The 12,890-nt window shown below is 32.8% G+C and overlaps 3 protein-coding genes across 3 annotated transcripts in view; 1 reads left to right on the forward strand and 2 right to left on the reverse strand.

The window, feature by feature from the left end:
* Window positions 1–1,680, forward strand: part of LOC126771942 (runt-related transcription factor 1) — a 45,491-nt gene extending 43,811 nt beyond the window's left edge. Inside the window, exons 6-7 of the mRNA XM_050492121.1 lie at window positions 651–812; window positions 970–1,680. Coding sequence (XP_050348078.1) covers window positions 651–812; window positions 970–1,466 — 659 coding nt within the window. The 3' untranslated portion in view covers window positions 1,467–1,680. The remainder of the gene's footprint in view (window positions 1–650; window positions 813–969) is intronic.
* Window positions 1,681–2,093: 413 nt separating this feature from the next.
* Window positions 2,094–7,051, reverse strand: LOC126771951 (carboxypeptidase B-like). Its single transcript, XM_050492140.1, has 8 exons — window positions 6,879–7,051; window positions 6,472–6,657; window positions 4,544–4,677; window positions 3,841–4,001; window positions 3,322–3,444; window positions 3,141–3,246; window positions 2,879–3,025; window positions 2,094–2,449 (listed from the first exon to the last, which is right to left on the reverse strand). Exons 2-8 carry the CDS (start codon window positions 6,623–6,625, stop codon window positions 2,174–2,176), a joined length of 1,101 nt encoding a protein of 366 aa, XP_050348097.1. The 5' UTR covers window positions 6,626–6,657; window positions 6,879–7,051; the 3' UTR covers window positions 2,094–2,173.
* A 935-nt stretch (window positions 7,052–7,986) lies between these two features.
* On the reverse strand, window positions 7,987–12,448 carry LOC126772044 (carboxypeptidase B-like). The gene is made up of 7 exons (XM_050492223.1): window positions 12,157–12,448; window positions 11,875–12,029; window positions 11,273–11,433; window positions 10,769–10,894; window positions 9,871–9,967; window positions 8,705–8,851; window positions 7,987–8,250 (listed from the first exon to the last, which is right to left on the reverse strand). The coding sequence occupies exons 1-7, from the start codon at window positions 12,446–12,448 to the stop codon at window positions 7,987–7,989; spliced, it is 1,242 nt and encodes a 413-aa protein (XP_050348180.1).
* Window positions 12,449–12,890: the final 442 nt, after the last annotated feature.

The following is a 12,890-nucleotide window of genomic DNA, read 5'->3' on the forward strand; positions in this document are numbered from 1 at the left end:
CTAACATTCGAAACCCGATATCAATGAAGGTGGCAACAATTGAGGAGTGCCGCGTCGGAGATAAGGCGAGGATTGAAACGCTCTGATGAGGGAGCCGACTCATTATTTAAATACTTTAACGAGTGCGTTAAGCAGTTAGCGTTAGTGGAGCGCGATTCTTATTGTTTTGTTGATTGAAATGTTTATTCGAGTGAGGAGATATACAAACGATATATAAACTTTTAAGTTTACAAAAGGCGTTCATAAGTCTAATAATGGTTAATGCTCGACAGATTTTTATAACTTCATTAGACTGATCATTGTACATTAAGTTTTGTCGTAAAAGTTGTTTTTATTATATTGTTATAACATTATTAACTTTTCGTTTGTATAAATAACACAAACGAATACAACGTTTACATTAATTCAAATTCAAAATTATTTTTTCAATATAAAAACTATCACAGGTTCGTAAAATAAATTATTTACCGGATCCGGCGGAATAAACTGAACGGGTTTATTTTGCCAAAATTTATAAATTTACTATTTTCTATTTTGGAATGAAATAGCCAAAAGACGAGAACATTCAATACATGTGATTATCTATACAAACCTTTAATATTTTTTTATATTTGTAATATTGTAGATTCAGTTTAGATATATTGTTTCAGGTATAGCTCATCAATTAGCTGGTCTGCCCGGTGGCGAGTGGGGAGCGCTGGCTCGCCACTATCCACCGCCGTTACTACCTACACACGCGCACTTTACACCACATGTGCTACCACCAGCGCACGCGCAACACCACACAGTCCCACCACCGCCACATGAAACAGGTCAGTGTTACTAGTAAAGTTACTATGTACATGTAACCTAGATACACATCCGAAATTTATCACAAACAGATTTTATTAATATAAAGTACACATTTTAATTAAACACGCTTACTGTAGAATTATTGTGTAATTAACGAAAAATTTAAATCTTTCCCAGATTTAACATCAGATAATCCAACTGCAATGCATCCTCACAGCACCACCAGTCCTGTTAATTCAAGGCCAAGTTCTCCGCAAGACGATGACGATATATCGGTTACCGCTTCAAGCAGTCCGCCACCTGATGATCGCCCTGGAGCGTTTACATCGGTCACTAGACCAAGGAAGCCACTTCAGCCTCTTCCAGCACCAACTAGTCTTTTCCACAGTGCTTTAGCAGCGCAATTATTTCTTAATTCGCCACTCCTTCCGACACCACCCGCTTGGTTATACTCACAACTCTACGGAGGCTATGATTGGTGGCTCAGACCTCCACCACAACAAGATGATTCTAATTCAAGTCCTGACAGAGAAGAGGAAGCCGGTTCGACAGCATCTAGCTCGACAAAGAAAAGACCCGCCTCACCAGAATGGTCTGACCAAGGCGTAAGAACTCGCAGCAAATCATTAATAACTTCAGAGCGAAGACCGGTCGACGTGTGGCGGCCGTATTAATGAGAGTTTAACTTGAACAAATTACAGGAAGTGTTGTATAGTGTTGGTGTACTGACCGTCCGGTTTGTAGGTGGACTTCTTTGTAGTGGTACGTAGAACAAAAATGGATACGAATTCGATAAAATAGTGATAATTGTCGATAGATGTTTTTACGTTAGATAAATAAATGTGAATTTCAAATTGTAATGTTTTAATTATTGTTGATTGTATTATAATGCAAGGTCTGTAAATAAAGTTATTGGAGATTTTTAATTGATTTATTTTATCTTCAAACATATCAGTTAAAGCACGATATGGAAATGTGTTAAATAAATATTATCGAAATTAAACTTTTGGCAACCAGTGATGTGAAACAATAAACCAGCGTATTGGAGCTCGTTTGATGGCGTGGTGTGAGGATACATTTTTGGATTGCATCCATATTATTCGAAACCGCAGCGAAATGTATGGCCTTTACGTTCATAATGAACAAAATATACGTTGCATATTTTTATTGCTGTTTGAGTGTTTTCATTAATTTTATATAAATTAAATATTTAATTAAAAATTAACCTCTGTATAAATTATTATACTCCGTAATTGCATTAAAATTATGAGTAAAGCAAAAAAAAAAGGAAACTATGAACGAAAAAAATACGTATTGATTTATTTATAGTTTCCCCTCTTGATTTGATTACATAATTGCTTCATCTATTTTGTGGTAATTACTATGATTTTGGACACACACACGACTGTGTACTTTGACATCGTCTATCAACAAAATCCATTAATCTAAAAACACCACTCATGACTTCATTGGCTGTAGACATTATTTCTTCTTTTGGTAGGAGAAATCTGTGTGTTTTTCCTCGGAGTTCGATCATGTAGGAGTAAAGGATATTCGCCACAGCGTAGCTCCAGTCAGTGCTGGTACCAGCAGCGTAGTACATGAGGTCCTTCGTGCTGCCCACTTTGTATGTATGTCCACCACTACTGAATATAGCCTGTGAAATTATAGAAATCAATCAAATTCTTTTTCAATTCTGTTTATTAAACTTCAAGCACGAGATGGCTCAGTTGTTATTAGACGAAAAAACTTGAATCTTAATTGGTTGAAAGTTCAGGAATGAAAATCAGCTAGTGTCTACAATCTCTATTTCTAGAACGGGTTGCATTAAGCTCATAGTGTTCTCTATATAAAAGGAGGCTTTGGACCAGCAGTGAGACATTTGCAGACTGTAACTTCATTAAATTGTTATAAAATAACATTATTATAGTTTCACTTTTAAATATTATCAAATATTTAAGTGTTTAAGTAATAATAATATAACACAATCTTCGAAGAATTTTATTCAGAAAAAGTCTTCAGGGTGTCACTATTTGTCAAAGATGGTATATTTTTTCGTTTATTTTTAAAATGGAAATAAAAATACCTTAGCCATAACTGTTCCCCCTTCAAGCAATTCTACATAATCAGGACAAGGATCGCCTGTATATCCCCAAGGAAATATTATAACTTCTCCATAACTATGTAGCGATAAAAATACTTTAAAATTTGCCTTCGAATCTAGTATTACTCGCTGTAAATAATTATAATGTTAAAGTCTTTGCTAAATTAAAAAAAAATTAAAAAATCCTTAATATACCTAATAAGTATACACATAAACGCTAACAAAATTATTTTCATATTCTTACTTTAAGAGCCGCTGTTTCAGGTTCTGAAAATGGTTTTGGACCCCTGTAAAAAATATTACCAGGATCTTCTGATGAACCTTCTTCACCCCTTTCGCCCCAACCGTAACTAAAAAATATCATAATTACATAACAATTATAGCTATATTTAATTTACGTATTTATTTTTAGTTCGTAATTATACCTAAAATTTCTATTGAGATCAACACCCACACATTCTCCATATCGCGCTCTGTTCTTACGCCACATACGGTCGTGTGTGTGAGTGTATTCATAACCGTCTGGATTTAAAACTGGAAGCATGTACCTGAAAAAAGAAATTAAAATACAAGTATAAATACTTCTTCCCACGTCCCACAGTTAGGCAAAGGCGTCTCTTTCGCTTAAGTATAAATTTGAACCTTATTCTACCATACCGCTCTAGTGCGGGTTGGTGGACACATGAAGCAGTATTACATCCGACGCATGCGTGCTTTTAAACTCCTGATAGGTCTATATAAAAGTTAGAAACAGCAAATACCTATCATTTATAGTTATATACCTCATTATTTAAAAAGTATTATGAGATGACCTTAGGTTTGGGTGCACAAGGTCCGAACGGTATCAAGTGTTATGATAACAAGTAATAGTTATAATTAAGATTAACTTATAAAGATATAGAAGTTTATGTAATGAGAGTGAGTAATGAGTGAGTAAGACTTACCAATCCTTATTAGTGATGCTCTCAGGTTGTTCGTGGAACGTTCTGACAAGCTGGTCTGCGATGTACGTCACTACTGCCGCACTGATCCATTCACGCGGATGGATCGATCCGTCAACCCAAACTCCTGTGTTTTCACTATCGCCATTGGATATTTTCAACATCTAGTTAAGTAACACGATTTTTTTTATGAAATAACCTTTGTAAAGTAACGTAACCGTTTTTTTATAATCATATTTATATTATTATGTAGTCTTACTTTTTGTTTACGGCTTCACGTTAAAAATCTTAAGTTTTGTATCCTAAATACAAGTATAGATAATATTTTTAATGTACTTTTTAGCATAATTTATTTATTTAGACAACACGTAGCGTAAAATTTATATTGACATATAAACTAGGGAGGCAAACTGTTTCTCCTTAATATAGGTGGCACAGCAATCTAGCTAAGAGGTCAACAGTCCACCCAAATATTTGTATTTTAATATGTTAATCACCAAACGTAAAAACATAAAAAAACATTTCGTTTGTCATTCATCACATTATAAGCTGTCTTAAATGAAGTCTGATTTTGTATGTACAGTTCTACTTCGAAAATTACCCTTTATGGAATAATAGAATGAACAATTTAAAAATATAAAAAATACATAATACATCTTTTAAAAATAAAGACAAATATAAAATAAATTAAATTGAATAACATTACCCGTAAATCTCTTCCTTCGACCGACTTGCCGATAACATTCACTGAACACAAATACGGATACAGCGAAGCCAGTTCGTCCATAAATGCGTAAATCACATCGAGACGGTGATAACTTTTCCAATCCATCGCACGACCTTTGATCACAATATTTAATTAGACAATGAATTAATGGAATCCAAAACAGTCCATTTTAGATAATTATTATTGTCGTAATTAGTTAATAGTGTTACGCTAATGGCGGTCTGTGGATGGCTAATTCATTTTTGGGCTTCTGTCTTGTAAGTCACTCCGTGGGTCTTTTTAAAGAAGAAAACCTTTGTTAAGCTTAAGCTAGTATTTTAAAAGCAGTATCCAATGGGTAGTAATTAGTTTTAATGCAATTACTTAAGGTAAAAGCCATAAATGTCCTCCTCCTCTTCTCGTGAAGCGTTAGGGCATATTCTACTACGTTGCCCCAACGTGTTAAATAATGAATCGATAATAATAACACACACGTTATCAGAGATTCAGAAAGACAAAATCACGGGCGAAAACTAGTTACCTATATATAATAAACACTATACACTCATTTATATATGTGTGATTTATATATATGTATATAAGGTGAAGTAAGGTAAAGTAATAGCCAGTGAATATCCCACTGCTGGGCTAAGGCCTCCTCTCTTTTTTTACATACAATAATATATTTACACTTTTCACTAATATATATAATATACACTGTCTCGTTGGTCTAGTGGCTTGATGTAAGGCCGCAGACCCGGAGGTCCTGGGTTCGATTCCCAGGTCGGGCCAATAAAAAGTTATAGGGTTTTTCTGACAGAAAATTCTCAGTAGCAACCCGGAGTCTGAAAGAAAGAAGTGTGTAGGCTCCCGTGCCTCGGAAAGGACGTAAAGCCTTTGGTCCTACGCCTTAACTCTTTCCGGTCGTGTCGGATTGCCGTCCCATCGGATTATGGGAGTTAGGGAATAGAGAGTGCACCTGTGTTTGCGCACACACTTGTGCACTATAATATCTCCTACGAAGTTGGTTAATCTCTCTTGAGATTGGCCACCATGGCCGAAATCAGTCTGGAGGACATAATAATAAACACCAATAATAATAATTTACTGGTGGTAGGGCTTTGAGCAAGCTCGTCTGGGTAGGTACCACCCACTCATCAGATATTCTACCGCAAAACAGCAATACTTGATATTGTTGTGTTCCGATTTGAAGGGTGAGTGAGCCAGTGTAATTACAGGCACAAGGGACATAAAATCTTAGTTCCCAAGGTTGGTGGCGCATTGGCAATAAGCGATGGTTGACATTTCTTACAATTCCAATGTCTAAGGGCGTTTGGTGACCACTTACCATCAGGTGGCCCATATGCTCGTCAACCTTCCTATTCTATATAAAAAAAAAAAAAACCAAAGACACTAAGACTATCTATGTGGTGGAGAGCTAAATTACTTCTATTGATTGATAATTCACTGATTTATTAATGATGCTGATATAAGCACATGTTTGTGGTGCAAATTGCATTATCACTAACAATTTTATTTATTTTTCTAACATTCAATGAAAAACCTAAATTATTATAGGATCATCATATTGCGTCTTTTTGTTCGTTTGACGTTTCGAATAATTTATTACAAGATAGCAGATACAAGCGTAATTAAGATGTGACGTAATAAATTTATTGAAAGAACTCGCTGTGAGAATGCTAATCATAATATAATAATAATAATATTTAGTACGTATATCTTTTTTAAATATATAGGATAATCGAAGTCCTTAAGATTCCTACGTTTGTGTCAAATACTAATACAGGTGTTTTTAAAATTGATAAAGTTGCTATTTCCTCTGAATTATAAGCTAAAGTGTCAGTAGTTTAATGATTTGTATATTATTATTGTTTTATTTATGAAGTGGAATCGCTTGATTTACTAACTTATTTCAGAGTTGCGTCTAGCTTTTTTAATAGCATCTTGCTCTTTTTCCAACATAGTACGAAGATCTCCAATGGCTACGGCATAAGGAATTTCTCTCTCGTGCAACATACAAGCCACCTGGCTGGACTGCGGCCCTTCCACCATAATGTCCATTGTACTTCGCTCCTCTTTCCAGATGTTAATAACTATAAGTTAAATCATTTATCTTAAAAAGTAATTTTAGAATACGTCAATTATTCTCATTTAAATTGTGGGCCAATAAATGATTACACATAATATATGATATGACATGTATGTATAATATCACCAGGTACTTAAAAGGTTTTTTTATGAAAATTTAAGGAATGTATTAGCTGAATAGTAAAATATTTTTTTTAATACTTAAAGATCCATAATTATAACCTACCACCAACGGTATCCAGCGATTTAACGAAATATCTTTGTCCGTCATTCGTTAATCTTAGTTCCCAAACTTGGGTCTTATGATATGTCGCTGCCACCTTGGTGTCTTTTATTTTTGGTTTTTGAAAAACTTTAAAATGGATTGTATAAAATTTTATTCTATAATTAAGTTTTAATTTTATTTACTTGAAATTTTGACTCGTGACAAGCGGGAATAACACTTGACATTATTGACAACGTAAATGTAATGAAATGTATGTATTTGAGAAGTCTTTATTAAATTATATTATTTTTTTCACATACAAGCAGGACGGTTGATTTGCAAATGGACCAATACTAATAGTAAATACCTTCATTAAAGGATATTGGCATTATAAGAATTATGCGCTGCCATTCGTTGGCTCTAAGATATTATAATCCTTGTGCATATAATAACTAATTATTGTTTATGCTCAGTTCAAATAGTAAAACACTAATACAAAGTATTGATGTTTAGTGATGAGTATTCCATTAGATATTTCTAAGGAGTGGACAAACTAGATTTGCGAATTAAAGATAACCTTATAAAACGGCATTTATTACATCGCTGTCAGAAATATTCTGTCCATTTCTCCCTGTGATTTTATCTATAACACCGTCATAGTTTTTTTTTATTGTTGACGAATTATTGCATGTTTATTTTACAAATAAAGCTCACAAATAATAAATTTATCAAAATATATAATCCACGAACTTTCTCCTCGACAATAATAGTTCAGTATTTTAAAGTTATAAAGTCCCATTAAATTAAATTAAATACTCTTGTGATCCTAAGCAATTTTACTATGTATGAAGCCTAATACTAAGACGTAGTAAATACTTTAAAATGAAAAAAAAATGTTTATATATTTGTTTCACAAACATTGCCAATACATACGCCGTAAGTTATTATAACATTATTATTGTTATGAAACTATCTGGTTTAACTTACGTTATTTCTAGAGAAATGTTTTGATGAATTTCTGGAAGACTATGGTTTATCATCACGTAGAGGACGCCTTGAAATTGCGTTGACAATTTTCTTAAAAAGGTGTTTGTAATTACTTTTACTTCTGAGCAACAATTTTGATATATTAGTTATTATCATTATCATTCTTTGAATTTTTATCAAGAAATTCCATCAGCGCCTTAACGCTGTTTAAAATTGCTCTTCCAGTCTCTTCTATTTCTTCTTTCGGTAATCTAAATCTATGCTTCTTACTTGTCAGCTCTATTAGATAGCAGTAAGGTATGCCCGCTTTGCCATAACTCCAGTCATTGCTTGTACCAGCGGCTCCGTACATGACATCTCTTGATATTCCTACTTTATATGTATTTCCACTGCTCTCATAAATAGCCTACATAAAGATATTAGAATGATAAATTAAAATTTTGAGAACCATTTCGATTGTGGGATTGTATACTGGTATGAATTGATATATTTTTTTAATTTATATTGTTTTTTAATAACGATGTGGTGATATTATCTTGCTGTGTGTGCGAAATCTAATGAAACGGCAAATCCGACACGATCAGAAACAGTCCAGGCTCGTCACCAGCGTTTTAAGTACTTTTCGAGGCACGGGAGTGATAAACTGTCAATTTCCAGACTTCAGGTGCTACTATTAATTTATGGACTTAATAATACAATAAATTTTTGTGTGACCCGACCCGAGGTTTGAAACCTAGACCTCGGGATCTATTTTAAACTAGCCACTAAATTAACGAGAGATATTAAATTGGAGATACGCCTAATAGCTAAATAAAAATAAAAAAACACAAAAATAGATAAGTCGATTAACTTGTAAAAACCTTAGACATGACAGTAGCTCCTTCGAGTAACCGCACATAATCGGGGCAAAGTTCATCCTTGTACGCAAAAGGGAACAATATGACTTGTCCATAACTATGAAGCGTTATATACACTTTGAAAGGAATTCCAGAGTTTGATAGTATATCCTAAAAATAAAAGAGAGCTCTATTGATGGTATAAGGAACGGTTTATAACTTGCAGTGCCGGTGTCTTTGTGTGAAACCACTTACCATCGGGTGTTATCTTCGCTCATCTGCTTTCTTAAGACAAAATAAAAACGGTCATTTATATTTCCGTGATATACACAACTAATTATATCAGGTTTTAAAATATGGCAACTTTGTGTTGTATTTATTTTCTGATGACGTCATACCTAGCCGTCATATTTGACTTTCAAGACGCTTCCACTAATACGATACAAATATTGTTACAATTAAGGGATATAGAAGGGAACTCACTATTCTTCTGCATCGAGAAAGTTTAATGACATAGATTATGATGTTGTTCAGTTGTAAGTTAGTAAATTAATTAAATGCAACAGAATAATATAAAACCGTAGCAGTGAAATTGATTTACGACTAAAACCTGTTTGCAGTTTAATCTCTGCGTCCAGCGTCGATGACACGATTTCGGTATCAACGGCACATTACAGCTAAATGACGTTGGATTTACATTTACCTGTATTAATATATTGGACTTTATTACACGCATCACTTTGTTTTTATGGATTAATAGTATAAAAGACGGTATTGTGAAATCTTTGCAAAAATAATATATATGATTCACTTACTCTAAAATATTTATAATACTATTTTTATAAATGTAATAAATGTATTTTAATAAATGCAAACTTTGAATATGTTAATAATTATGAAATTCTAAATATTATAAATTTGTGTAACACGAGTGAAAACATTTATTTATTGGTGGTCTCTCTAGATGTACTATAGTGTACATGCATGTATTACTTGTAACTTTTATTTTATATGACTGCGACAAGGAATATTTCTTAATATCTTAGACTTGCATAACATCGACCGATTGAATCCAATAGAATCTTTAATTACTGCAAATTAGCCTTAGTTATTTAAATATCTCACCAAAATTTTCAAATAACTGTAAAGTGTAAATTTCTGAATCATATTGTAAAATATATAAGACTTACTCTGATGGCGCACGATTCCGGCTCTGAGAATGGTACCGGGCCTCGATAGAAAGCATTGGTGGGGTTGTCTGAAGATCCTTTGCCTCCCCAGCCATAACTAGAAGTAATAAAAATGTTATACTGGATAATTTCTTCATTTTCCTCGACGTATCTTCTATATGAATCGCGGTTAACATTCATTTAATGGTCTTGCCCATGAATCAACTGAGATACTTAATTTTTTACCAGACGGCTAGCTTGTGAGCCAATAATATACGATAATGGAGTGACTCCATGTGCCTAAGTAATAAAATATTTTTAGTTTGGATATAATTGGTAAATGTTGGTTACTTCAGATGGTTATCGTTGTATTCTAAATAATTTTATCACAAAAATATCCTATTTAAGGGGCGATATTGACTACAATTTCGCTAGCCAAACAATGGACCTGTTTAATGTAATTGAAATTATTAGTTTGTTATGTTCGCTAAGCTAGATCGAATTACATTAATATTTTTTAAATTAAAAGTCTAATAAAGTAACAAGACCCAACAAACGAGGAAAGGTTACAAGTTTATGCACGGCAGCGCCATCTAGCGGCGAGTTACATCTGACCGGGTAGTATAAAAACCTATTAAAATAATCATAATTAAATTTAGATGGTAATCGGTCAAACGGTATTGAAGTCTATAAAATCGTTTCGTTTGAAATATCAACGTTTGTTTTTTATATTTTAAATATACGTTTAATTGCATAATCATAATATAAACATTTTGAAGGGTGAGTGAACCAATGCAACTACAGATACCAATGGACATCATAATAGTTTTTAAGGTTGCTGCCACATTGGCGTTGTAAGGAATGTTACTATTTTTTACAGGTCCGTCAGTTATATTTTATTATTTTATACAAAAAATACCTAAAATTTCTATTGAGATCAACTCCGACACATTGTCCACCGTACCATGCTCTATTTTTTCGCCACATACGATCGACTGTGTGCGAGTATTCATAGCCGTCGGGATTAACAACTGGATGAAAATACCTGTAAATTGAAATATTTTAATTACACCGGCAGACTATTATTATATAAGCCCCGTCTATTGGACTAATTAACGATTAAAAATTCGGTTTTATTTAAATGATAATCTGTAACTATAATTATGTAACGTATATGAGTAATGTAGGTGCAATACATCGTTATTATATGATGGAATAACTGCTGCTGCTAGCTGTTTCGCTCTTTCAATCTTTATTAAAAGAAGGCGATAAAAGATTGTTTAAGTAATCGACCACGAAATAACGTAAGGCAGTAGGTATCACGTAGTGAAGTAATACAATACAACTATACATATATATAAAAATTATTACAAGTATTTGTTCAAATAAATAACATATTCTTGATAAATATTACAATATTTACCAGTCTTTATTTGTCATACTAGCTGGCAGTGTCGCGAAATTTCGCACAATATGATCAGATATGTACGTGGCGACGGCGGGTGCGATCCATTCTCGTGCATGGATTCCAGCATCCATCCATACTGCCGAATTGCTTGCGTTACTGTTTGATACCTTGAGGATCTATAAAGTAAAAATATACACTTACTCAAAATAGTCACACACTCAAAATAGTCAGACACTAATCACATAACAATATATGTTTATATCTTTAAATTCAAAATATAATAATGGAGTGATCTCCTATTTTTTTTGTCAGAAGGTGTATGCTACCAGTGCAATTTAAATGTGTAAAAGTAATTGTACGTTGACTATATTTTAATGTTGATGCATTGCAAGTGCAAGAAACCTATTTGATGTTGCGCACAAAGATCGTTCTGGGTGAAAGGCCCTGAGTGCGACAAAGGCGTTTAAAAGACAAAAAAATTACATATAAAAAGTAGTTTTTAACAAAAGCAAAGATATTTTTAAGTTTATACTGAAACGTGAATAATAGAATTAGATAGTATAATTAAATCATGATATTTTTATTTAGTTATAAATGATCACTTTAAAGTACTTTACCTTCAATTTTCTACCTTCTAGAGAATTTCCAATAATTCCCACTGTGCATATTGACGGAAAATCATACTCCAGATCATCTAAGAACGAATGAATTACACTCAAACGATGATACTCAGTCCAATTTATTTGTTTTGTTGTCTTGTTTATACTTTTCTCTAAAATAAATTAAAATATTACGAATATTATCGTACTGTACGTACTGTACGTACGATAATATTCGTAATCTTCTACTAGAAACTATTCTATTCAAAGTCATTTTGTAAATGGTATTGAGATTATTACTTTCAGTTGTGTTATATCCAATATTGTGATCGCTTTCAGGTATTATGGGTGTTGATTTTAATACTGATTCTCTTTGTAATGTTTTCTTTATGCATGATTCGGACTTTAATTCTTCTTTCAGACATTCTTTTTCAAAATTTACAGATTTCATTTCACGAACATATCTTTCATGGCTTACTTGCAATTCTTCATCATCAATAAGTTGTACATTTGTTGCATTATCAATAAGTTGTGCAGTAGGTTCATTATCTTTCACTTCATCAATAAAAATATAAGGATCCAAACAATTCATATCAATTATGGGATGAGTGTAGCCTCTGCTGTAAAAATTGTTTACACTACCCATTATATATTTATGTCCGATGTAGGTTTTAAGAATAAACAAGTCCGATTTGATTATAACTGAGAACTGTTGTGTGCATTTTACAACAAATTTATTTTAACTATTGCATGATTGATTATTAAAGTATCTTAAGTATCTGTTTATGTAATCATACTGATAGCAACTGTATTGTGACGATTTTGTGAATTGTGACACAATGTAATTCAATTTCTCTGTTTAATGACATCATCTGCACATTTAACTGCAATTAATTCTGGCAACGTCACGAAGCATTGAGCAGGCCATAAATAAAATTAAAGTTTTTTAATTATAATCTTAGTTACAGTTTGAAAGTGAGTTTTATTTATGCAAAAATTTTAAACAAGTAATCGAAATAGGTTTTCGAAGGAAT

This window comes from Nymphalis io, chromosome 11, assembly GCF_905147045.1.
Source record: "Nymphalis io chromosome 11, ilAglIoxx1.1, whole genome shotgun sequence".
NCBI classification, from domain to species: Eukaryota; Metazoa; Arthropoda; class Insecta; order Lepidoptera; family Nymphalidae; genus Nymphalis; species Nymphalis io.

Excerpts from the sequence above, each read along its gene's own strand:
- LOC126772044 (XM_050492223.1), bottom strand. The coding sequence starts at position 12,448 with ATGAATTGTTTGGATCCTTATATTTTTATTGATGAAGTGAAAGATAAT. Across the intron at positions 11,434-11,874 it reads TAGAAGGTAGAAAATTGAAG|ATCCTCAAGGTATCAAACAG; the intron begins GTAAAGTACTTT and ends TTTACTTTATAG. Across the intron at positions 8,251-8,704 it reads GAGCTACTGTCATGTCTAAG|GCTATTTATGAGAGCAGTGG; the intron begins GTTTTTACAAGT and ends ATCTTTATGTAG.
- LOC126771951 (XM_050492140.1), bottom strand. The coding sequence starts at position 6,625 with ATGGACATTATGGTGGAAGGGCCGCAGTCCAGCCAGGTGGCTTGTATG. Across the intron at positions 4,002-4,543 it reads TCGAAGGAAGAGATTTACGG|ATGTTGAAAATATCCAATGG; the intron begins GTAATGTTATTC and ends TTACTTAACTAG. Across the intron at positions 3,445-3,840 it reads AGCATCACTAATAAGGATTG|GTACATGCTTCCAGTTTTAA; the intron begins GTAAGTCTTACT and ends TTCTTTTTTCAG.